Here is a 26,380-nt window from a genome sequence, read left to right as displayed (position 1 = left end):
TATCACTGATAATTTTATGATGCAGGTAGACTGGAGTGGAGTTAAGGTATCATCAGATCTGTCTTCGTCTTACTAAATGGCAAAGCTGGCTTGGGGGATTCAGTGGTCTACTCATGTTGCTAATTCATATGTTAGTGATACAGTGTGGAAACAGGCCCTTCAGCCCAACTTGCCCAATATGTCCCAGCTATACTAGTCCCACCTGCCCACGTTTGGTCCATATCCCTCCAAATCTGTCCTATCCATGTACCTGTCTAACGGTTTCTTAAACGTTGGGATAGTCCCAGCCTCAACAACTGCCTCTGGCAGCTTGTTCCATACACCTTCCACCCTTTGTGTGAAAATTTACCGTTCAGATTCTGATTTAATCTTTTCCCCTTCACCTTAAACCTCTGTCCTTTGGTCCTCGATTCACCTACTCTGGGCAAGAGACTTTGTGCATCTACCTGATCTATTCCTCTCATGATTTTATACATCTCTGTAAGATCACCCCTCATTCTTCTGCACCCAGCCTACTTAACCTCTCCCTATAGCTCAGATCGAGTCGAGGCAACATCCTCGTAAATCTTCTCTGCCCCTTTCCAGCTTGACAAAATCTTTGCTATAACATGGTGCCCAGAACTGAACACAATACTCTAAATGCAGCCTCACCAACATCTTATACAACTGCAACATAATCTCCCAACTTCTTTACTCTGACTGATGAAGCCCAATGTGCCAAAAGCTTTTTTGACCACCCGATCTACCTGCGACTCCGCCTTCAAGGAACAAACACCTGCACTCCTAGATCCCTCTACTTTACAACACACCCCAGAACCCTACCATTCACTGTGTAGGTGGTGCCCATGTTAAACTTTCCAAAATGCAACATCTCACATTTTTCTGTACTAATTCCATTAACCATTCCTCAGCCCACCTGGCCAATCGATCAAGAGCCTGCTGCAATTTTTCACAACCATCTTCACCCACCCACGTTTGTATCATCAGCAGACTTGCTAATCTTGCCATGTATGTTCTCATCCAAATCATTGAGATAGATTACACGCAGTAACATGCCCAGCACCGAACACTGAGGCACACCACTAGTCACAGGCCTCCAGTCCGAGAAGCAACCTTCCACCTTTACCCTCTTGCCTCCGTCCATGAAGCCAATTTTCTATCCATTCAATCCATCCATGTCTGTACAAATATTTTTCATTCTACAACTGATAATTATCATTCTGGGAAAACTGGTATTTCTGCCTATTTTGAAACATTTATGAAAGAAATTACTTACACAAATAACCTCTTCAATTTGTCCGAAATACATCTTTGACTATTTATTTCATCAAATTTGGTCAGTATTTTGCCCAATTAATCCACCTAATACTCAGTGCATTATCTCTAGACCTGGCCTCAAGTCTGCCTATCAAAATTTCAGTGTATAATCCAAATGCTTCATCACAGAATACAAGCTTGCCAGAAACCACCAAAACTCATGAAGAGCTTCATTTTTTTAAAAAATCACTCAATTTTGTACGTGTTTTCAAATCCCTCCCAGTCATGACCAGAGTAGCAATGTGATTAAGCCAATGACCACTCCCAATTTTCTTTGGAAAATAAGGGTGTATTATAATAGTGTCCAGGATGAGAAGTATTACAATAAGGAATCATCATAAAAATAAAAATACCACAGCACATCCACTGATTAATGGAAACTGAGTGAAAACAACAAGAACATCAGTCACTTAAAGTTAGCATGCAGGTATAGCAGGCAATGAAGAAAACCAATGGCATGTTGGCCTTAATAACAAGACGAGTTGAGTATAGGAGCAAAAAGGTCCTTCTGCAGTTGTACAAGCCCTAGTGAGACCGCACCTGGAGTACTGTGTGCAGTTTTGGTCTCCAAATTTGAGGAAGGACATTCTTGCTATTGAGGGCGTGTAACGTAGGTTCACTAGGTTAATTCCCGGAATGGCGGAACTGTCGTATGTTGAAAGACTGGAGCGACTAGGCTTGTATACGCTGGAATTTAGAAGGATGAGAGGGGATCTTATTGAAACATGTAAGATTATTAAGGGATTGGACACGTTAGAGGCAGGAAACATGTTTCCAATGTTGGGGGAGTCCAGAACCAGGGGCCACAGTTTAAGAATATGGGGTAGGCCATTTAGAACGGAGATGAGGAAAAACCTTTTCAGTCCGAGAGTTGTAAATCTGTGGAATTCTCTGCCTCAGAAGGCAGTGGAGGCCAATTTTCTGGATGCTTTCAAGAGAGAGCTAGATAGTGCTCTTAAAGATAGCGGAATCAAGGGTTATGGGGAGAAGGCAGGAACGGGGTACTGATTGTGAATGATCAGCCATGATCACATTGAATGGCGGTGCTGGTTCAAAGGGCCGAATGGCCTACTCCCGCACATATTGTATATTGTCTATAGATCATATTATTAAAAGTTATTCTGAGGTTTTTATTATGTACACAAGATGTTTCTCTAGGTTAATACATTGTCGAATCAACTAGTGAAAGGTCTGAATAAGGGTCTCGATCGAAAACGTCACCCATTCCTTCTCTCCAGAGATGTTGCCTGTCCCGCTGAGTTACTTCAGCATTTTGTGTCTATCTTAGTGAAAGGACTATTTTGTATCTTGTTTTGTGCAAAGAGTAAGGGTAAATTGATAATCTTCTTGTCAAGGGATCTTTGGGAAAGATAATCTCTAAAGTCTAAAACCTAAATTTGACATTATTTGAAAAAGTGAAGTCGTTTCGTGGGGGCAGCAAATGTGGGGTATTTGAGAAGAATTCCAAAGTTTAACACAGGAGGTCGATTTAGAGCACATGAAATTGGGAGTATTTCCCTGGCCTGGCCACTGGAGGGAAAGCAAAGAGTGGGAATAAACAAATAAGGTGATTTGAAGGATGGTATTGATACATTACTGGCTTGCGTTACTGAGATAATGAAAACTTTGTTTTGTGTGCTATCCAGTCAAAGCATACCATACAAGAAAATCATCAAGCCGTACAGAAGTACAGCAGCTAGTGCATAGAGAAAAACAATCAGATTGCAGAACATAATCCTACAGCATTGTTGATACAGTGTATAGATACAGAGAAAGTACAGTATAAATAGAGAGTGCAATGGACTAAATCCTTAGCTTGTCAGAGGTTCATTCAGTAGTCAGTTCACCGTTCAGTAGTCTAACTCAGTGAAGGAGTTTCTGAAGCTGCTAAAATGGGTACTTGGGCCTCAGCTTTTCACAATCTATATTAATGACATGGCCAATGTAATCAAGTGTTATATTTCCAAGCTTACTGGTTATCCAGAACTAGGTAGAATCACGATTAGAGGTAGTAAAAGAGATTTTGAGGGTATATGGACACGATGAGTGAATGTGCGAGATCTTGGCAGATAGACTACAGTGTAGGAAAAATTGTGAAATTTTGCACACAACAGAAAATCAGGAGGATTTGTTAAATGCTATTAGGTAGATCTAATGTTCAAAGGAACTTAAATGTTCTTGTACATAAATCACTGAAAGTCACGTTCAAATGAAGCCAGAGATTAAGAGGAGAAATAATGTATTAGCCTTCAATACAAAAGTATTTTAATACAGGATTGAGGAAGTTTTATTATTTCGTGAAGGGTCTTGGTGACACCATAAATGGAATATTGTGCATAGTTTTGGTTTCCTTACCTAAGAAAGGAAGTTCTTGCCATTGTAGTATCAGTAGTCAGGTTCCACGGATGGCAGGTTTGCTGTTTGAGGAGGCATTGAGTAGACTGGGACAGTATTCTTCAGAGTTTAGAAGAATGAGAAGAGATCTCATTGAAATATACAAAATTCTTAATGGACTTGACAGGCGAGATGCAGGGAAGACGTTGCCCTGGCAGGAGTCTAGGACCAGAGGACACAGTTTCAGAATAAAGAGTAGGCCATTTAGGTCTGAGATAAGGAGAACATTTCGATTCTCAATGGGTAATGAATTTTCTACCTCAGACGGCTGTAAAGGCTCAGTTGTCATGTTCATTCAAAACACATTAAAAGGAATGGACTTACGGGATAATTACAGAAAATAACACCAAGGTAGAAGATCAGCCACGATCTTAACGATTAACCCAAAAGCCAGATGACCCATTGCTCTTATTTCTCAAGTTCTTTTCATTCATGTGGAGAAAGAGCTCTTCAGATAACAGCTCTGATAATATCATATGTTAGATGTGGATTCTCACACAACCATCATCATAGCTATGTGTTTTATCTCACCTATTTCATCTGCTATGGGTTCACAACATATTCCGAAAACAATTTATCCTATACCCTCGAATTCTTTGAGAATTCCAATTTATTTTATGGTAAAAATATATTCACAAGTGCCAATAGGTAATTAAATATAGGCAACTGGCAATTAATTAAAAGTAAACAATAAATAATTGCGCCTTCCTTTTATAAAGCTGTACAAAAACAAAATCTTACTTACAATAATACTTTGAAGAATAGGTGTTAAGTTTAATGCCAAATATTAAATCTTACTTTAAAGGTCCTTTGAAGATAAATCTAGCTTTCCTCATTTTTCACGTCACCAGTTATGGAATTGGCAACATATCCGTAGTCTGGAAAGATTTTAAATAACCACAGCTGCAATGCAAACAACATGATTAATTAGGAAAGTGTTTTATTTTCTACAACTTGCTCAGCATAAAATATTTCAAGATCTGGAATAAAATTCCAACATTCTTAATCTAAAGACAAAAATCTACTGCCAGGAACTTGACATTGGTAAAGTTAGGATGTTCTAAAAAGTGAATTGTTGCAGAGGGCATGTTTATTTTAAGAATGAATGGAAAGCCAACTCTCAACACTGTACCTCTCAGGCTGCACTCTTGTTCCATTAGGTTTTGTGCCAAATCAGATTTCACATATTTTGTGCCTGCCTGCTTCTGCAAGAGTCTTCCATGCTCGATCTGGACCATCTTTTTTTTCCCCCATAAGAAAATCAACAGAAATGAGATCCTTTGCAAAAGTTCAAATGTTTTGAAGACATAGAGAGAAAGTTACATACTTTGTGGACTACATCATAAATTGCCAACTGTACTTGGTAACAAGCATAAGGAATTTTATTAGGCAGCACGTAAAAATTACACAAAAAAAATAGAATTAAGGTTATGATCGTCCAGAATTTTTATTAGTCAAGTCAAGAGTGTGTTATTGTCATATGCCCCAGATAGAACAATGAAATTCTTACTTGCAGCAGCACAACAGAATATGCAAACGTAATTCACTGCCAACAATATAACGAGAAAAAAAAAAGTTCAGTGTGTGTGTATACATGTGTGTGTGTGGGAAAGGTTAATGGACAAAGTAGGCAGGTGAAAGGCGGAGAGCGAGGAAGGAGGATTGGTTTAAACTGCACGTATTTTAATGCAAGGGGCCTGACGGGTAAGGCAGGTGTGCTTAGGGCATGGATAGGTACGAGCGACTGGGACGTTGCAGCCATGACTGAAACCTGGTTAAGGGAGGGGCAGGACTAGCAGCTCAATGTTCCATGGTACAGGAGCTTCAGGAGAGACAGGGGTGAGGGAAAAAGAGGAGGGGGGGGTGCATTTCTGGTTAAGGAAAATGTCGGCTGTGATCAGAGGTGGACGGTTCGTCTAGTGAGACATATGGGTGGATCTGAGAAACAAGAAAGGGATAATCACCTGTTGGGGGTGTACTACAGACCCTCGAATAGTCAACGGGAATTAGAAGAACAAATGTGCCAGGAGATTAGAGACAGCTGCAGGTCAAATAAGGTTGTAGTAGGGGATTTTAACTTTCCCAATATAGACCAGGAAAATCATAGTGTAAAGGGTTTAAATGGAGTGCAATTCCTCAAAATGTTCAGGAGAGTATGTAGAGGCCCCCACACGTGAGAGGGCAACGCTGGATCTAGCGTTGGGAAATTGGGAAGTTAATGAAGTGTTCGTGGAGGAGCCTTTTGAGACCAGTGACCACAGTTCGATTAGGTTTAAGGTAGTTATGGATCCGGACAGAGAGGTTCCACGTATTAAAATGCTCAACTGGGGTAAGTCCAACTATGAGGGTTTGAGGGAAGGACTCGCTCAAGTTGACTGGAGCAGGATATTTGAGGGAAAAGGAGCATCGGCCAAGTGGGATGTTTTTAAAAGTGTACTGAAGCTCAGGATGTGTACGTCCACGTCAGAATGAAGGGCAAAGCAGGCAAAAACGTAAGGAAGCTTAGTTGATGAGGGAAATTGAGGCTCTGGTCAAAAACATGAAGGATGCATGGGACAGGTATAGACAGCTCAGATCAAGTGCATCCCTGGAGGAGTTTCGGGAACTAAGGTGTAAACTGAAAATTCAGAAAGGCAAAAAGGGGCCAGGAGATAGCTCTGGCGGGTAGCATTAAGGACAATCCCAGAAGTTTTTATAAATACATAAGGGGCAAAAGGGTAATTAGAGAGAGAGTGGGACCTCTCAGGAATCAAAGGAGATGGGGCAAGGTCCTAAACTTTCTCCTCTGTATGTACCGAGCGGAAAGACAATAGAACAGAGGAACTTGGGGCAGTCACTGGAAGTGTCTTGAGAGCAGTCTGGGTTACCATCGAGGAAGTACTGAAGGTACTGTCATGTATGAAGGTAGACCAATCTCCAGGACCTGATCAGAAATATCCAAGGACATTGCGGGAAACTAGAGGAAATTGCGGGAGCCCTGGTTGAAATTTATGAGTGGTCCTTAAATACAGCAGAGGTGCAGGAAGACTGGAGGGTGGCAAATATTGTGCCTCTTTTCAAGAAGGGCTGCAGAGAAAATGCTGGGACTATAGGCCGGTGAGCTTAATAACTGTAGTTGGAAAGTTACTAGAGTATTCTGAGGGATAAGATTATACAGGCATTTGGATGGGCAAGGGCTGATTAGGGATAGTCAGCATGGTTTTGTACGTGGGCGGATGTGTCTCACAAATCTGATTTTTTTTTTTTGTAGATGTGATCCAAATGGTCGATGAGGGCAGAGCTGTAGATGTTATGTACATGAATTTCAGTAAGGCGCTCGACAAGGTTGCGCATGGTAGGCTGCTCTGGAAGGTTAGATTGCATGGGATCCAAGGAGAGGTAGCTGAATGGCTAGCAAATTGGCTCCATGGAAGGAAGCAGAGGGTGATGGTGGAAGGTTGCTTCTCAGGATGGAGGCCTGTGACTAGTGGTGTGCCTCAGGGTTTGGTGCTGTGCCCGTTACTGTTTGTCAACTACATCAATGATTTGAATGAGAACATACAGGGCAACATTAGCAAGTTTGCTGATGATACAAAAGTTAGTAGTTTTGCAGATAGTGAAGATGGTTGTGAACGATTGCAGCAGGATCTGGATCGATTGGCCAGGTGGGTGTAGGAATGGTTGATGGAATTTAATATAGAGAAGCGTGAAGGGGTTGCATTTTGGGACGTCAAACAAGGGCAGGGCCTACACAGTAAATGGTAGGCCTCTGGGTAGTATTGTAGAGCAGAGGGATGTAGGGGTACAGGTGCATGTTTCCTTGTAGGTCGAGTCGCAGGTAAATAAGGTGGTCAAAAAGGCTTTTTGAACTTTGGCCTTCATCAGTCAGAGTATTAAGTATAGAAGTTAGGAGGTCATGGTTGCAGTTGTATAAGACTTTGATGAGACCACATTTAGAATATTGTGTTCAGTTCTGGGCACCATATTATAGGAAAGGTATTGTCAACCTTGAAAGGGTTCAGAAAAGATTTGCGAGGATGCTGCCAGGACTAGAGGGTGTGAGCTTTAGGGAGAGGTTGAGTAGGCTGTGTCTCTATTCCATGGTGCGTAGGAGGATGAGGGGTGATCTTATTGAGGTGTACAAAATCATGAGAGGAATAGATTGGGTAGATGCACAGAGTATCTTGCCCAGAATAGGGGAATCAAGGACCAGAGGACATAGGTTCAAGGTGAAGGGGAAAAACTTTAATAGGACTAGAGGAGACTCACTGTGATGGATGTTTCTTTTTTTGTGTGTTTTGTGTTGGTTGGGGTTGTGTAATTTGCTTATTTTATTACTCTTATTGTTGGACTGTGGATGACGAAATCTCGTCCAAAAGACTTGTTTTTTGGATGACAAATAAAGATATCCTGAATCCTGAAGGGGTAACGTGTTCATGTAAAGGGTGGGGTGCGGCTCGGCCGCGGGGCCTAACATCGCCCGGTGCGGCTCGGCCGCGGGACTTAACATCGCCCGGCGCTGCTCGGCCGCTGGACTTAACAGTGCCCGGTGCGGCTCGGCCGCGGGGCCTTCCATCGCCCGGTGCGGCTCGGCCGCGGAGCCTAACATCGCTGGTGCGGCTCGGCCGCGGGACTTAACAGTGCCCGGTGCGGCTCGGCCGCGGGGCCTAACATCGCTGGTGCGGCTCGGCCGCTGGACTTAACAGTGCCCGGGCCGCGGGGCCTAACATCGCCCGGCGCGGCTCGGCCGCGGGACTTTTCATCGCTGGTGCGGCTCGGCCGCTGGACTTAACATCGCCCGGTGCGGCTTGGCCGCGGGGCCTTCCATCGCCCGGTGCGGCTCGGCCGCTGGACTTAACATCGCCTGGTGCGGCTCGGCCGCGGGACCTAACATCGCCCGGCGCGGCTTGGCCGCGGGACTTAGCTGCGCACGGCTCGGTCGCGGGGCCTTCAATCGCCCGGTTCGGCCGCGAGACGTCTCAGCGCCCGGTGCGACTCGGCCGCGGGGACTTCCATCCCCTTGCGGGGACTGTGCGGGTCGGTCGGGGACGAGCTGTCTGTCCGTGGGCGTGGGGAAGAGAGTGGAAGTTTTGTTGCCTCCATCACAGTGAGGGGGTGTTTGGAGCCACGTTTGAAAACCACTAAACCAGGGTCCTCCAAACTTTTCAGCATGGGGGCCACATTATATATTTGGCATGTTATTGCGGGCCGTAGGAAAGAATAAAGAAGTGTGAGTTTTATAAATTTAATAAACTCAAAGGAGTTTCAACTAGGTTACGTTAGATTAGATTAGGAAAGGTTAAACTAGGTTAGGTTAGATTAGGTTAGTTTACATTAGGTTTATATGGCAACAAATAAATAACACTCAATTTTTTTTTAAAGCTTGAAATATTGGAATATATATGTACCATATGTGTACAATTATTTATAAAACAGAAAAAATACAGTGACCACCATTGGGGAGAGAGAGAGAGGAGAGAGAGAGGTAGACAGGGGAGGGGTGGGGGAGAGAGTCGGGGTTAGGGGAGCAGCGGGTGAGAGTGGGAGCGCGGGGAGGGGGAGGGTATTAGAGGGTCCAGTGAAGGTGCGCCACCACTTGCGGGGGCTGCTCCCTCCCTCTCTCCCAGCGCCAGCGAGATCTGCGCCGCTGCTCCACTCTGTTCCCCAGCCCCGTATCCCTCTAACGCAGCAAAATAAGAACAAACACATGTAATTGTTGTTCAGAAGTCTCGCATCCCCGGGGTGAGCGGCGGCGAGGAGGGAAGTTTCACTTGTGTTTGTTCTTATTTCGCTGCGTTAGATAAAGGGGAAGTGCAACAAGACACAGCATGCAGTGATGAAAGCTAAGTTGGCCTTCATAATGAAAGGATTTGAGTACAGGAGCAAAGATGTCCTTCTGCAGTTGTATGGGGCCCTGGTGACAATAGACAATAGGTGCAGGAGTAGGCCATTCAGCCCTTCGAGCCAGCACCGCCATTCAATGCGATCATGGCTGATCACTCTCAATCGGTACCCCGTTCCTGCCTTATCCCCATACCCCCTCACTCCGCTATCCTTAAGAGCTCTATCCAGCTCTCTCTTGAAAGCATCCAACGAACTGGCCTCCACTGCCTTCTGAGGCAGAGAATTCCACACCTTCACCACTCTCTGACTGAAAAAGTTCTTCCTCATCTCCGTTCTAAATGGCCTACCCCTTATTCTTAAACTGTGGCCCCTTGTTCTGGACTCCCCCAACATTGGGAACATGTTTCCTGCCTCTAATGTGTCCAATCCCCTAATTATCTTATATGTTTCAATAAGATCCCCCCTCATCCTTCTAAATTCCAGTGTATACAAGCCTAATTGCTCCAGCCTTTCAACATACGACAGTCCCGCCATTCCGGGAATTAACCTCAATAGCAAGAATATCCTTCCTCAAATTTGGAGACCAAAACTGCACACAGTACTCCAGGTGCGATCTCACCAGGGCCTGGTACAACTGTAGAAGGACCTCTTTGCTCCAGGTGAGACCACACCTGGAGTATTGTGTGCAGTTTTGGTCTCCTAATTTGAGGAAGGACGTCCTTGCTATTGAGGCAGTGCAGCGTATGTTCGCGAGGTTAATCCCTGGGATGAAGGGACTGTCATATGAGGAAAGATTGGAAAGACTGGGCGTATTCACTGGAGTTTAGAAGGATGAGAGGGGATCTTATAGAGACATATAAAATTATAAAAGGACTAGACAAGCTTGGGAACTGAACAAAAGATAGTTCTACAATACACAGAAAACAATACTGCTTCAAACCTTGATGCTTATAGAGAGAATCTATAACGCATGGTGAATGAAAAAAAAAAAAATTCTGTCTCGGTTTTGTTAGAGCCCAGTGTCAGTGCTGAACCTTTCAAACTGACTATGTGGAACGGAAATCCTGTAGTATTGACTGAGACTGAGCTGTGTGACAATGCTAAAACAACGGCCTGTTGGATAAATAGAAAATTAAAAGTTCTGTTGTCAACAAGCAGCCATATTAGCTGTAAAATTAACCTAAAAAAAAACGTTCTTCCCCGTCAAAGCTCTCTAATCCAAAGTGGGCCAGTTATTGGAGGAGTTTCAATAAAGTAAAGGGGATTTACGAAGACGTTGCCAGGACTTAAGGGCCTAAGTTATACGAATAGGTTGAGCAAGCTAGGACTTTATTCTTTGTAGTGCAGAAGGATGAGGGGTGATCTTATAGAGGTGTATGATTGTGAGGGGAATAGATAGAGTAAATGCACAGTCATTTGCCCAGAGTGGGGGAAATCAAGAAACAGAGAACAGGCGGAGGTGGGCAGGAATTTCATAGGAACCAGAGGGGCAAAATGCTTTTTTTTATACAAAGAGTGGTAGATGTATGGAACAAGCTGCCAGTGGAGTTAGTTGTGGCAGGTACTATCACACATTTAAAAGACATGTTAGGTACTATCACACATTTAAAAGACATTTGGAGTTAGGTACTATCACACATTTAAAAGACATTTGGACAGACACATGGGTAGGATAGATTTGGAAGGATGTGGGCCAAATACCAACAGGTGGGACAAGTGTAAATGGGCAGGGCATGTTGAACGGCGTGGGCATTGGGCTGAAGAGCCTGTTATCACACAATACTGATTTGTGCAAGGGAAATCGTACCTCACCAATTTGACTAAGTTCTTCCAAAGAGGTAACTAAGAGATTGATGAGGGCAGAGGGAAAGACATTGTCTACTTGGACCTCAGCAAGCCTTCGACAAGGTACTGCATAATAGGCTTGCTTGGAAGCTTAGATTACATGGGATCGAGGGTGATTTAACCAACTGAATAAACACGGTTAGTTTGAAGCTTAGAGATAGAGCATAACGATAGAGGGTTAGAAACATAGAAAATAGTTGCAGGAGTAGGCCATTCGGCCCTACGAACCAGCACCGCCATTCAACATGATCATGGCTGATCATCCAAAATCAGTACCCCGTTCTGGCTTTTTCCCCATATCCCTTGATTTCTTTAGCCCCAAGAGCTAAATCTAACTCTTTCGAGTAGTTTTCAGACTGGAGGACGATAACAAGAGGACGCCCACATGGGTCGGTGCTGGGTCCACCACTGTTTTGTTATTTATGTTAATGATTTGAATGTGAATATAGGTATCATGGTAAGTTTGCGAATGACACTAAAATTGGTAGTATAGTGGACAGTGAAGGAGGTTATCTACGATCACAAGATCTTGACCAACCGGGTTAATGTGCAGCATCATCAAGGACCCATACCAACTGGGTCACACTCCCATTTCACTCCTGCCATCAGGAAGAAGGTATAGGAGTCTGTAAACGGTAGCGCCCAGGTTCAGGAACAACTTGTCCCCAACAACCATCAGGCTGTTGAACACTACAAACTCCACCTGCCCCAGGGATATTGAACGTTATTTTGTTTTTCAACAAAATGCTGGAGTAACTCAGCAGGTGAGGCAGCATCTAAGAGAGAGGGAATGGGTGACATTTCGGGTCGAGACCCTTCTTCAAACTGTTGTCAGGGGGGCGGGACAAAGAAAGGATATAGGTGAAGACAGTGGGAGAACTGGGAAGGGGGAGGGGAAGAGAGGAACAGAGGAACTATCTAAAGTTGGAGAAGTCAATGTTCATACCGCTGGGCTGTAAGCTGCCCAAGCGAAATATGAGGTGCTGTTCCTCCCAAAGGAACTGTTCAAGAATTAGATAATTGTGGCCAACTGATCTTAAATTTACGCAAAATTGATCACTGCGATTGCACATATGGACATTAAACCACTCTCACAAAGAAACCCTTAAAGCAAAACACCAACAATCAGGAATAAAAACAGAAAACGTTGGAAATATCCAATAGATCAAGTTGGTCTTTCATAATCTTTCACGATTTATCAAATCAAATCATGCTTGATAAAAATATGAAAGCATGTCAATGTCATCGTGCGTTTTCGATACCATTTGGAAATGTGAAAAGGGCAAAGGCTGGAGAAAAAAATCGCAGTTTTATAAAAGAACAAAATCTTGTCGAACGTGTCAAATTAAACATGCATTTTTTACAACAATTAGCGCATATTAACACTACCTTATCACGACCATACCATTTGGAAACGAAAAAAACTTGATATATTTGGAGTGTAGCAGCACACAGTATCTTCCTCCCCTCAAGATCAAGCTGTTGCTTCTTTTACGAGCAAGTGTGGAATGGAAGTCCAAAAGGTTAGCATTTGAGTGGTTTTTGCCGTTGAAGTATTTGCACAATGTGTCACACCCGCCAAGGCCCCCACGCCACGCAGAATTGTATTTTTTCTTGGTCCGATAACGCACCCGACTGAATGTAAAACTCACTCACTCACGAGTGCCAGATTACTGAATAACATTACTAAAAGCACAGATCGGAGATGCAGGCTGCCGGAACCCAATCGGCAACCCCTTCCCTCCCCTGTCCTTTCACTCAACAACAACAACCCGATACCTAAATAATCCACCACAGATTTTATTTTTTAACTCCTGCCCCGCCGACGATTGCCAATCGGTCGTTCTTTTAATCTTCAAATCCTCAGATCCGTAAATAAAGGAGCTGAAAACTGAGCACCCGGGTCAGGTTCCCGACACGCGATCAGCAAAATACATATTTTCACTGGAATCGACGCCAGTTTTCGCTCGCACAATACAAAAACCTATTAGAAAAAGGCACAACAATCTCAAAATAAAACGACATTTGATTTATTGGGAAGAGAAAATTTCACCGTTTGACAGGAATGAATGTTTCCGATGACCAACTAGAACAAGATGCGACGTTTCCGTTTCTATCCCTGATGACACGAGTCAGATTGTACTCTGCGTTTGAAACTAAACAAAGTCGGGACAACTTGGTTGTGAAAACCGCAAGAGGGGATTAAGAATAAACGATTAGAGATAGAGAGAGAAATAAATAAACAAATATGTATATATATATATATATATATATATATAACAAGGCGCTGGCGGTTTGAAGCCACGCATCGCCTACCTTGGTGGGCGATTCCGTTTATTCTTCATAGTAAACCGAGAACGGATTGTTGTTGTGTGGCTAATAACGGAGACGCGCGGTTTGTTTATATATATATTTAAATGGTCCTCTTTTATCGCCCTCTCTCGTGATTGTTATGGGTTGGGGGGGGTTTTGATTTTTTTTTTTTGGAAGGGGTTATTTTCCTACCCGGGTTGGAAATAAAACCCACCTCATCCCTCAAGTACCCCACCAACGACAAATGTTATTTTGGTGGACTTTTTTTAAAATATAAAACAAAACAAACGGATTAAAATGTAAACAAGGCGACGACGACGACGACGACGGTGCTGATGGTGGCGGCGGCGGCGGCGGCGGCGGCGGCGGCGGCCATCTCGCACCGCCAGTGAAGGGGATGGAGGACAGATGGGGGGAGGGGAGGTGGTGGCAGTTGACTAGGGAGGAGGGGGAGGAGGGTGATGGCGGGGCGAAGGCTTCGCGAGAAACGAATCGAAGCACCGTCGAGACTCGAGCAAGAAGTGGGCGGGACGAAAGGAGGGGGGGGTCGGTTCACTGGTCCTTTGACAATCACCACTCCGCCGTTGATTGACACGCGCTCTGCCCAATAGACGCGTGGGAGGTAGGGGGGGGGGGGGGGGATTATTTTCTATGGCAAGCGCGGAAGGGTAATTGCGGGGCGGTGTGAGTGACGTATTGATGGCAAGGAGGGAAGGAAGATGCTGGTTTACACCGAAGATATGGACGCAAAATGCCAGTAGGACTAACTCAAAGCGGGACGGGCAGCGTCTCTGGAGAGAAGGAATGGGTGGCGTTTCGTGTCGAGACCCTTCTTCAGACTGAGAGTCAGGGGAGAGGGAGACATACCAGCATCTGCAGTTATTTTCTTACACTAGTAGAGATGTATGGGAGGGTAAGGTGTGAATACGCAGATCAAAGTGAATACGCTGGTCCAGGAAATTTTAAAAGTACACATTGTTGTATAGGGTGGTTAATCTGTGGAACACATTGCCACAGTCTGAGCTGCGGAGGCCAAGTCAGTGGATATTTTAAAGGCAGAGATAGACAAATTCTTTCCATCCAAGGACCCAAACAGTCTGTGTCCAGGTGAGACAAAGGTTCACCTGCACCTCCTCCAACCTCATCTATTGAATCCGCTGCTCTAGATGTCAACTTATTTACATCGGCGAAACCAAGCGCAGGCTCGGCGATCGCTTCGCTGAACACCTGTGCTCGGTCCGCATTAACCAAACTGATCTCCCGGTGGCCGAGCACTTCAACTCCCCCTCCCGTTCCCAGTCTGACCTTTCTGTCATGGGCCTCCTCCAGTGCCATAGTGAGGCCCACCGGAAATTGGAGGAACAGCACCTCATATTTCGCCTGGGCAGTTTGCAGCCCAGTGATATGAACATCGACTTCTCCAACTTTAGATAGTTCCTCTGTCCCTCCCTTCCCCTCCTCCCCAGATCTCCCTCTATCTTCCTGTCTCCACCTATATCCTTCCTTTGTCCCGCCCCCCTGACATCAGTCTGAAGAAGGGTCTCGATCCGAAATGTCACCCATTCCTTCTCTCCCGAGATGTTGCCTGACCTGCTGTGTTACTCCAGCATTTTGTGAATAAATCGATTTGTACCAGCATCTGCAGTTATTTTCTTATAGACAAATTCTTGATTAGATCAGGTGTCAAGGGTTATGGGGAGAAGGCAGATAAATGGGATTAGGAGGCAAAGGTCAGTCATCATTGAATGGCGGAGTAGACTGTAATTCTACTCCTATAAGTTGAGGAGTATGCAGAGGCATGGCTAGGTACATACCAGACTTTGGAATGGCTTGGAAGAGGCATGGCTAGGTACATACCAGACTTTGGAATGGCTTTGGAATAGCCTGTCTCCAGAAAAACGATTTCCTTGCCAGAGGGAATGATAAAGTGCAGATGGTAAAAACGTAGAAACAAAGAACTAGGTGCTGGTTCATACACAAAAGGACACAAAGTGCTAGAATAGCCTAGCAAACAGCTGACAATGGCCTGTTTCCTTTGTCACTGTTATTTTTTTGCATTTCTTTCATTCATTTGATCTATATCTCTACATCACCATCTATATCTCTCGTTTCCCTTTCCCCTGACTAGTCTGAAGAAGGATCTCAACCCAAAACATCACCCATCCATCTCTCCAGCAATCCCCGCGCACTAACACTATCCTACAAGGGATTTTATCGAAGCCAATTAGCCTACAAACCTGTATGTCTTTGGAGTGTGGGAGGAGATTGTCCCGCTGAGTTACTCCAGCATTTTGGCAAAGATTAGGATTCATGGAGTCATTTCCCTGCAGGTTTGCTAGTGTGACACCTGTGGCTTTAAACTAAGTAGTGGGGGGGAGGGGTTAACAAATTGTGAATATGAAGATGAGGTAAAAGGGAATACAGGAGATATTGCAAAAGACTCTCGGAAGAATGGGAACAGAAGTTCTAGAGGGGAAAAGAAATTAAGGGCAGGGCCAATTGTGACCGATGTGAGAGGGGAGGTAAATACAGAAGTTAAAGTGTTGTGCTTAAATGCGCGTAGTATAAAAAATAAAGTGGATGAGCTTGAGGCTCAGTTAGTCATGGGCAAGTATGATGTTGTAGGGATCACTGAGACATGGCTACAAGAGGACCAGGGCTGGGAACTGAATATTCAGGGGTACACAACGTATAGAAAAGACAGACAGGTGGGCAGAGGGGGTGGGGTTGCTCTGATGGTAAGGAATGATATTCATTCCCTTGCAAGGGGTGACATAGAATCAGGAGATGTTGAATCAATATGGATAGAAATGAGAAATTGTAAGGGTAAAAAGACCCTAATGGGAGTTATCTATAGGCCCCCAAATAGTAGCCTCGACATAGGGTGCAAGTTGAATCAGGAGATAAAATTGGCGTGTCAAAAATGTAATGCTACGGTGGTTATGGGAGATTTCAACATGCAGGTAGACTGGGAAAATCAGGTTGGAAATGGACCCCAGGAAAGAGAGTTTGTAGAGTGCCTTCGAGATGGATTCTTAGAACAGCTTGTACTGGAGCCTACCAGGGAGAAGGCAATTCTGGATTTAGTGTTGTGTAATATCATATCATATACATACAGCCGGAAACAGGCCTTTTCGGCCCTCCAAGTCCGTGCCGCCCAGTGATCCCCGTACATTAACACTATCCTACACCCACTAGGGACAATTTTTACATTTACCCAGCCAATTAACCTACATACCTGTACGTCTTTGGAGTGTGGGAGGAAACCGAAGATCTCGGAGTAAACCCACGCAGGTCACGGGGAGAACGTACAAACTCCTTACAGTGCAGCACCCGTAGTCAGGATCGAACCTGAGTCTCCGGCGCTGCATTCGCTGTAAAGCAGCAACTCTACCGCTGCGCTACCGTGCCGCCCACGTAATGATCCTGATCTGATAAGGGGACTAGAGGTAAAAGAGCCATTAGGAGGCAGTGATCACAACATGATAAGTTTTACTCTGCAAATGGAAAGGCAGAAGGGAAAATCGGAAGTGTCAGTATTACAGTATAGCAAAGGGGATTACAGAGGCATGAGGCAGGAGCTGGCCAAAATTGACTGGAAGGAGGCCCTAGCAGGGAAGACGGTAGAACAGCAATGGCAGGTATTCCTGGGAATAATGCAGAGGTTGCAGGATCAATTTATTCCAAAGAGGTAGAAAGACTCTAAGGGGAGTAAGAGACACCTGTGGCTGACAAGGGAAGTCAGGGACAGCATAAAAATTAACATAGCAAAGAAGAGTGGGAAGACAGAGGATTGGGACTCTTTTAAAGAGCAACAAAAGTTAACTAAAAAGGCAATACGGGGAGAAAAGATGAGGTGCGAGGGTAAACTAGCCAATAATATAAAGGAGGATAGTGACCAGTGGGGTACCGCAAGGTTGGGTGCTGGGACCCCAGCTATTTACGATATACATTAATGACTCAGACGAAGGGATTAAAAGTACCATTAGCAAATTTGCAGATGATACTAAGCTGGGGGGTAGTGTGAATTGTGAGGAAGATACAATAAGGCTGCAGGGTGACTTGGACAGGTTGTGTGAGTGGGCGGATACATGGCAGATGCAGTTTAATGTAGATAAGTGTGAGGTTATTCACTTTGGAAGTAAGAATAGAAAGGCAGATTATTATCTGAATGGTGTCAAGTTAGGAGGAGGGGGAGTTCAACGAGATCTGGGTGTCCTAGTGCATCAGTCAATGAAAGGAAGCATGCAGGTACAGCAGGCAGTGAAGAAAGCCAATGGAATGTTGGCCTTCATAACAAGAGGAGTTGAGTATAGGAGCAAAGAGGTCCTTCTACAGTTGTACCGGGCCCTGGTGAGACCGCACCTGGAGTACTGTGTGCAGTTTTGGTCTCCAAATTTGAGGAAGGATATTCTTGCTATGGAGGGCGTGCAGCGTAGGTTCACTAGGTTAATTCCCGGAATGGCGGGACTGTCGTATGTTGAAAGGCTGGAGCGATTGGGCTTGTATACACTGGAATTTAGAAGGATGAGGGGGGATCTTATTGAAACATACAAGATAATTAGGGGATTGGACACATTAGAGGCAGGAAACATGTTCCCAATGTTGGGGGAGTCCAGAACAAGGGGCCACAGTTTAAGAATAAGGGGTAGGCCATTTAGAACGGAGATGAGGAAGAACTTTTTCAGTCAGAGAGTGGTGAAGGTGTGGAATTCTCTGCCTCAGAAGGCAGTGGAGGCCAGTTCGTTGGATGCTTTCAAGAGAGAGCTGGATAGAGCTCTTAAGGATAGCGGAGTGAGGGGGTATGGGGAGAAGGCAGGAACGGGGTACTGATTGAGAGTGATCAGCCATGATCGCATTGAATGGCGGTGCTGGCTCGAAGGGCTGAATGGCCTACTCCTGCACCTATTGTCTATTGACGTTCCGTGCTGACCACTGCCCGATGGACTTGTGGCAAGGAAATGGATCCTGTGGCGTGGTTCTCAGAGCAGACTGCCCAGCTTGTCTGGCAAAATGCCTCATCGCCAGAACTCACCAACAAGCACCAAGACCTGGCTTGGTTGGCGGTGAGGGGAGCCCTCCCAGTCAGATCCTTCCTGCACTGCCGGAACCTCACTACCAGCGCACGCTGCCCTCGGGACGGCTGCTATGGAGAGGAGACAGTTGCCCACCTCTTCACAGAGTGTGGATTTGCCAAGAGAGTCTGGAGAGGTTTGCAGGGGTCCCTGTCACGATTTATTCCGAACAGCTCCGTCACATAGGACTCTGATCTACGGACTCTTCCCAGGGACGCATTCAGAGACTGACATCGAGTGCTGCTGGAAGGTCATCAACTCGGTGAAAGACGCTCTTTGGTCTGCCCGAGCTTTGTTGACCTCCCAGCGGAACGAGCTGTCCGTCGGGGAATGTTGCCGACTGGCCCGCTGCAGACTGCAGGAGTACGTGCTGAGGGACACACTGAAGCTTGGTGCAGCCAACGCCAAGGCTCTGTGGGGGAGGACCACAGTCTAGGGTCCTTCCGCTGCTGGACATGGGGGGCAGGGTGTGGTGGAGACGCCCCTCCAAATAAAGGAAGGGATTCTGTATAAATTTGTATAAATTTGGCAATGAATATCTGTATTGAATGTATAATCTCCGGAATATCGGATGGAGTTTCGAAAAGAAAAATGTTTTGTAAATATTTATTTCTTGAATAAAGTATTTTTTGATATTTTTTTTTTAAATTGGCGAAGATTAGGTGGTAGGCATGTGAATGGGTTGTGGCAGATAGCCTGTGTCCAGAAAGCAAATAAACCTCTTAAGATAGACATAAAATGCTGGAGATACTCAGCAGGACCGGCAGCATCTCGGGAGAGAAGGAATGAGATCCTTCTTTCCTTGCCAGAGGGAATGATAAAGTGCAGATGGTAATAACGCAGAAACAAAGAACTGTAGATACTGGTTAATACTCGAGGTGGCCCTAGAAATCGTCGTGCATTGGTGATCATTTTCCAATGCTCTCTCGACTCTGGATCAATTCCTGTGGACTGGAGGGTAGTCAATGTAACCACTTTTTAAGAAAGGAGGGAAAGAGAAAACTGATTTTTTTACCTTACATCGGTAGTGAGGAAGATGCTTGAGTCGATTATTAAAGATGTAATAGCAACACATTTGGATAGCAGTAACAGGATCGGTCCAAGTCAGCAAGGATTTATGAAGGGGAAATCATGCTTGACTAATCTTCTGGAATTTTGTATACATACAAGGAATTTGCCTTGGTGCTTTGCTCGCAAGTAACAACACGACATACAGTAAACAAGTAGACTGCACCTGGAGTATTGTGTACAATTTTGGTCTCCTAATTTAAGGAAGGACATTATTGCTATTGAGGGAGTGCAGCATAGGTATTCACTGGAATTTGGAAGGATGAGAGGGGATCGTATAGAAACATAAAATTCTTAAAGGATTGGACAGGCTAGATGCAGGAAAAATGTTCTGTTGGGGGAGTCCAGAACCAGGGGTCACAGTTTAAGAATAAGGAGTAGGCCATTTAGAACTGAGATGAGGAAAAGTTTCTTCACCCAGAGAGTTGTGAATCTGTGGAATTCTCTACAGAAGGCAGTGGAGGCCAATTCACTGGATGTTTTCAAGAGAGAGTTAGATTTAGGTCTTAGGGCTAAAGGCATCAAGGGATATGGGCAAAAAGCAGGAGCGGGGTTTTAGATGATCAGCCATGATATTGAATGGCAGTGCTGGCTCGAATGGCCAACTGCACCTATTTTTCTATGTTTCTAATACACAAAGTGCTCGTAGAACTCAGCAGGTCAAGCAGCTAGCTATAATGTAGTGTGTAGTTATGGCCACCCCACTGTGATTGCAGTGGAGAGGATGCAGAGGAAATTCACCAGGATAGTGCATAGTGCTATCCATTTCATCCACAGATGCTCCCTGATCCGCTGAGTTACCCTTCGCACTTTGTGTTTTACTGTTGCTACAGTATAGGGAATAGATAGACGTTTTGAGTTGAGATCTTTCTTCAGATTGAGTAGAGCAACCGGATGTTTGGCCTATCATTTCTCTGTTGATTATGATGCCAATGTAATCTAATCCCATTTGTCTGCACATTGTCCACATCCCTCTATTCTCTTTCTGCCCATGTGTTTCTAAATATAGACACAAAATGCTGGAGGACTTAGCGGATCAGGCAGCTTCTTTCGAGAAAAGGAATAGGTGATGCTGGGTCGGAACCCTTCTTCAGACTCTAAATATCTTAAAGCCTTTCTAAATGTCACTTAACCATTGCTTCTACTATTTCCCTTGGCCGTGCATTCCCGGCATTTAACACTCTGTAAAACAAAACTTACAAATTTCCTTTAAACTACCATCTCTTACCTTAGCTCTTGCTTCTTACTTGACCTCTTGTGAAAGTGAATGGAAATTGCCAAATACTAGTCTTAAGAGACTACAGATGTAAGAATTGAGGTTAACCCACAAAAGAATGATGTTATCTGATGTAACAACTTCTAAGAGCTTGAGAAAAAGAAGCAATATGACACACTTTGCTGCTCATATCTTGTGGTTGTGGTTTGTGGTTGATCTTTAACCATACCACCGTTTTACCGTACTATCCCCATATCCTTTGATTTTATTAATATACAAAACTCTATTGATCTCGGTCCTGAACTTGCTCAGAAAGATTCTGAAGAAGGGTCTCGACCCGAAACGTCACCCATTCCTTCTCTCCAGAGATGCTGCCTGTCCCCTGCTGAGTTACTCCAGCTTTTTGTGTCTCCCTTCAGAGAGCTTCTGTTGCCCTCTATCGAAAGGAAAGGATTCAAAGATCTACTTGAAGAAATGTAACATACCCACTAACTACTGGGATTTCTGATCAATTCATAGTGGATAAGGAACATTCAGGAACAGTGCTGCATCTGGTAGAGCTGCTGCCTCACAGCACCAAAGTCCTAGGTTCAATCCTGACCTCGGGTGCTATCTGTGTGGACCTTGTATGGAGGGGTTTCCTCTGGGTGGTTTCCTCCCACACCTCAAAGACGTGTAGGTTAATTGGCCTCTACAAATTGCTCTCTACTGAGCAGAGTTGATGCAAAAAAATGGGTTAACAGACTTTGTGTGAATGGGGGATCGATGGTCGGCGTGGACTCAGTGGGCGAACGGGCCAGCTTACTGCTGTTTTCTCAATCAATTGAGATCCTTGATGCCATGCATTGGAACACTCAGGAAATGTTAGAAGGAACAAGTGGACCCGTTGGGCCCAAACCTCTCCTGCATAGGTGCAGCATCCTCTCCTCCCCACTCCCCACACCCCCCTCCTTCCCCCATTCCACCCTCCCCTCTCCCCCTCCTCCCTCCCTTCCCTCTTCCTCCCTCCCACCCCTCCCGCCCACTCCCCCCTTCCCACCCCCTCCTTCCTCCTCCCCCTCCTCATCCCTCTGCCTTCCTCTCTCCCCCCTCGCTCTCTCCCCCTCCCTCTCCCCCCCTTCCTCTCTCCGCCCTTCCCCTCAACTCCTCTCCTCCCCTCCCCCTCCCCTAACCGTCCCCCTCCCTCCACCCCCACTCCCTCCCACTCCCCTCCTCTCACACCCTCTTCCCCTCCCCTCCCCCCCTCCTTCCTCTCACCCCCCCTCCCCTCCCTCCTCTCACCCCCTCTCCCCCTCCCTTGGCCCAGGCGTCGCCTAACGGAGGTTGCGTAGCAACCCGCCTCCCGGCCCGGGTGGCCGCCATTAGTGGGGCGGGGACAGGGGGGGAGAGTCCTGTCCCGGTGCGGGGATGTTCAGTGCGGTGGGTAGACGGCAGTGCCTGACCCACTGACGCCCCTCGGGTCGATCCGCTGGACTTTCCCCCCCCCCCCCCCCCGCTTCCCGGCCCAGACGGCCGCCAATGCCGCTGGACTCTAGGCGTCTTGGGGAAGGCGCTGAGCCGGCCAGGGAGAGGAGGGGGATGGGGGAGCCGAGGGCGGGCCCAGCGCTAAGCCTCAGCCTCCACCTCCACCAACGTCCAGCCTCACGGCCACTGCTGCTGCTGCCGACTTTCCCCTTTGCCCACATCAGGCTCGCGATTACCCGGTCACGTCCAGGCCCAGGCTCCGGCTGCTTCCCCCGGCACCAGGCCTGGCTTTCCCGCCCCGAAGCGATAGGCGGCCGAGCCCTGCTCAACGGGCCCCAACTGCGCAGGCGCGGACACGTTTGTTCTGCGCACACGCGAATGCGGCGGACATATTACGTAAGTACCAGATCATCAGAGCCCCAACGGCACATGCGCGGTTTTTAAACTTTAAAATGTGAAAAACTTTTAAAATATAACACCGATTTCAATGAAACTTCTTCCATTAGTAGCAAAGGGACAACGGTGAGTAAGGTGGGCCTAAAATTGTCACGCTATCGTGAACAGTTTAGGCTGTAGTTCAGGAACAAACAAACAAGATTTTTAGTATATAGATGCACCATGCATATACTACTCACCCATCTGCCACTTCAGGCCAATCTGACCCATCTGTAAAAGAGGCTGAGATTCCCACAGTGACTTCATCAATTACCTTGAATTTTACAAAACTAGTAGCTATATAATGCGTTCCTATCGTCTTAAATAGGTACAATTTTAACCCGTGGCAGATTAACGTATGTGAAAAATTAACCAAATTTTCCAACACACCTGAGACATTAACTCTGGTTCGTTTTCCACAATGTCTGACCTGCTGAGTGGATACAGCATTTTCTGTTTTGGTTTTAGATTTCCATCCCCTGCAGTTATTTGATTTTCAAAGAAATAGATATGTTAATTACAGTAAAGGATGAATACTGGACATTGATATCACCAAGGGTGCTAGCAATGCTATTATGTCTTCAATGACAATGTTGTTCTGACAGTCTGAAGGGAACAAAATAAACCCTGCCTAATGAATATTTTTAGACTGAAGTGACACAGAATTCTGAATTGGTATGGCATTTAATAGTATGATAAAAAGGAATCAGTGATGTTTTGTTTCAGTTTTGTAAAAACTCATTGAATCTATCTATCTGTGATCTATCTATCTATCTATCTATCCATCTATCTATCTATCTATCTATCTATCTATCTATCTATCTATCTATCTATCTATCTATCTATCTATCTATCTATCTATCTATCTATCTATCTATCTATCTATCTATCTATCTCTGAAACTCTCTGTCCGTGTGTATGTGTGTTTGTGCACACTATAACTTTGGTGCTTCACACAGCCAAAACAATACACCGTAGCGCCACAATTTATGCACCACAATACACACCATTATCCTGGGCATATTATGTAACAACTCTCATTCAAATTGAAGCTACATTTTTAAAGCTACAGACATTTTAAAGTTTAAAGATTCACTTTCTAACCCATTTCCTCAAACTCCTCAGCGTATGACGTCACAATGCTCCACGTTCCACTTCATTTGCTCCTCATTCGCCAAAACAAGATGGCCGCCGGCAGCGCGCCGCCCGCCCGGCCTCAGTCATTCCCTATCCCCTCTCCCCCTCCCCTCTCCCCTCCCCCCTCTCCCCTCGCACTTCCCCCCTCTCCCCAGCACTTTTCCATTCAGTGATAGAGATTGCTTTAATTTCCAACAAGCCAGAGGGGAGGAGTGAGGGGGGGAGGGAGGGGGGAGGGGGGGAGGGGGGGAGAGGGGGGGGGGGATAAGAGGGTGCTGCACCAATGCTGGAGAGGTTTGGGCCCAATGGGTCCGCTTGGTTTAGTTGAGTGTAAAAATCAGGAAGTCATGATGCAGCTTTATAGGACTTTGGTTAGGCCACATTTGGAGTATTGCATGGAGTTCTGGTTGCACCATAACAGGAATGATGTGGAGATTTTGGAGAGGGTGCAGTGGAAGTTTACTATAATATTGCCTGGATTGGGGGGTATTAGATACAGGGAAAGGTTGGATAGACTTGGATTGTTTTATCTGGAACGCCAGAGGCTATGAGAGACCTGCTAGAAGTACTGTATATAAAGTTATGAGAGGCGTTTACAGGGTAGACAGTCAGTACCTTTTCCTCATAATGGAAATATCAAATACTAGAGAGCGTAGTTTTAAGGTGAAAGAGGGAAAGTTTTAAAATGTTGTGCGGGGCAAGTGTTTTCTATTGAGGGTGGTAAGTACCTGGAGTGTGTTGCCTGGAAGCTGATACGATAGTGGCATTCAAGAGACTTTTAGATATATACATCATGTGTAGGAAATGGAGAGATATGGATTATGTGCAGGCAGTTAAGAGTTGGTTTTGGCATCATGTTTAGTACAGCCAACGTGGGCTGAAAGGCCTGTTCCTGTGTTTAGTTTAGTTGTAATTTAGAGATACAGGCCTCTAAACATGTCCTGCAGCCCACGGTGTCAGCGCCGACCAGTGATCCCGTACACTAGAGACAATTTACAATCTTTACCGAAACCGATTAACCTACAAATCTGTACGTCTATGGAGTGTGGGAGGAAACCGGAGCACCCGGGGAAACCTCACACTGTCACGTGGAAAACATACAAACTCCATACAGACAGCACCTTTAGTCAGGATCGAACCCGGGTCTCATGCGCTGTAAGGCAGCAACTCTATCACTGCACCACGATGTCGCCCACTGTGCTGTACTGTTCTATGTTCTATGGGTTTCATGAAATTTCCCCTCAAATATCCCCCATTGTTCATCTAGTGTCTTACTCGATGGTTCATTTCCCGGTTCATTTTAGCCACCTCACTGCCTTCATATGAGGGTGAAGCAACAATCAACTTGTACTTCTTCCTGCCTAGTGTCCTGCTTTTATTATTCATAATGTGTTCTCCTCTACATTGGAGAAAACAAATGTAGCCCCTGGATTCGGTCCACAGTTCGGTTCAGTTTAGTTCATTGTCACGTGCACCAAGGTACAGTCAAAAGCTTTTGTTTCGTGCAAACCAGTCAGCGGAAAGACATAGATGTTCACTTTCGAGCCATTTACAGTGTATAGATACATGATAAGGGAATGACGTTTAGTGTAAGGTGAGTTACCCGTTGCCAACGCGCCGTAATTCATCATCCCACATCCATTCAGACCTGTCTGTCCATGGGCTCTTGCACAGATAGGCTTATTGAAAGTTTGAGAAACAAAATTGCAGCTTCTGTGTAGGCATGATGCAAGCTTCCAATATCAAATTCTCCAACTTTAGGTAGCTCACCCATTGTCTGTATCAGAACTGACCATTTCTGCTTTCACGTTACCTCATCTTTTCTTATTCTGTTCATACAGACTGGTTTGCTCACTATTAACAACACATTACACCATTGCATAATCCAGGCAGCATTCTTCTCCATCCTGTCCTAAGCCTCCACATCCTTCCTGTAATGGGGCGATTAGAACTGCATGCACGACTCCAAATGCAACCTAACCAAAGACTTATAGAGCTGCATCATGACTTCCTGGCTCTTATGTTCAATGCCCCAACCATTAATGGGCGGACATACCATTCGCCTTCTTTACCAATCTAACCATTCCTTTTGTTCTAAACATTCCTCCTCTCTTAGACAATATAGACAATAGGCAATAGGTGCAGGAGGAGTCCATTCAGCCCTTCGAGCCAGCACCGCCATTCAATGTGATCATGGCTGATCATTCTCAATCAGTACCCCGTTCCCGCCTTCTCCCCATACCCCCTGACTCCGCTATCCTTAAGAGCTCTATCCAGCTCTCTCTTGAATGCA

The 26,380-nt window shown here is 45.4% G+C and overlaps 1 protein-coding gene across 4 annotated transcripts in view; it reads right to left on the bottom strand.

The window, feature by feature from the left end:
* st3gal5 (ST3 beta-galactoside alpha-2,3-sialyltransferase 5) overlaps positions 1-14,166 on the bottom strand; it is a 45,672-nt gene extending 31,506 nt beyond the window's left edge. Inside the window, exons 1-3 of one of the 4 annotated variants that reach the window (XM_078412095.1) lie at positions 13,696-14,159; positions 4,510-4,614; positions 3,673-3,873 (exon numbers count right to left, since the gene is read on the bottom strand). In XM_078412095.1, coding sequence (XP_078268221.1) covers positions 3,673-3,695 — 23 coding nt within the window. In that variant the 5' untranslated portion in view covers positions 3,696-3,873; positions 4,510-4,614; positions 13,696-14,159. Of the gene's footprint in view, positions 1-3,672; positions 3,874-4,509; positions 4,615-12,768; positions 13,070-13,695 lie in introns of those variants that run through there. The other 3 variants (XM_078412180.1, XM_078411940.1, XM_078412014.1) reach the window with 3 other exon arrangements.
* Positions 14,167-26,380: the final 12,214 nt, after the last annotated feature.

The sequence above is a fragment of the Rhinoraja longicauda genome, chromosome 1, assembly GCF_053455715.1.
Source record: "Rhinoraja longicauda isolate Sanriku21f chromosome 1, sRhiLon1.1, whole genome shotgun sequence".
Classification (NCBI taxonomy): Eukaryota; Metazoa; Chordata; class Chondrichthyes; order Rajiformes; family Arhynchobatidae; genus Rhinoraja; species Rhinoraja longicauda.
This window is presented reverse-complemented; position numbering and strand designations above follow the sequence as displayed.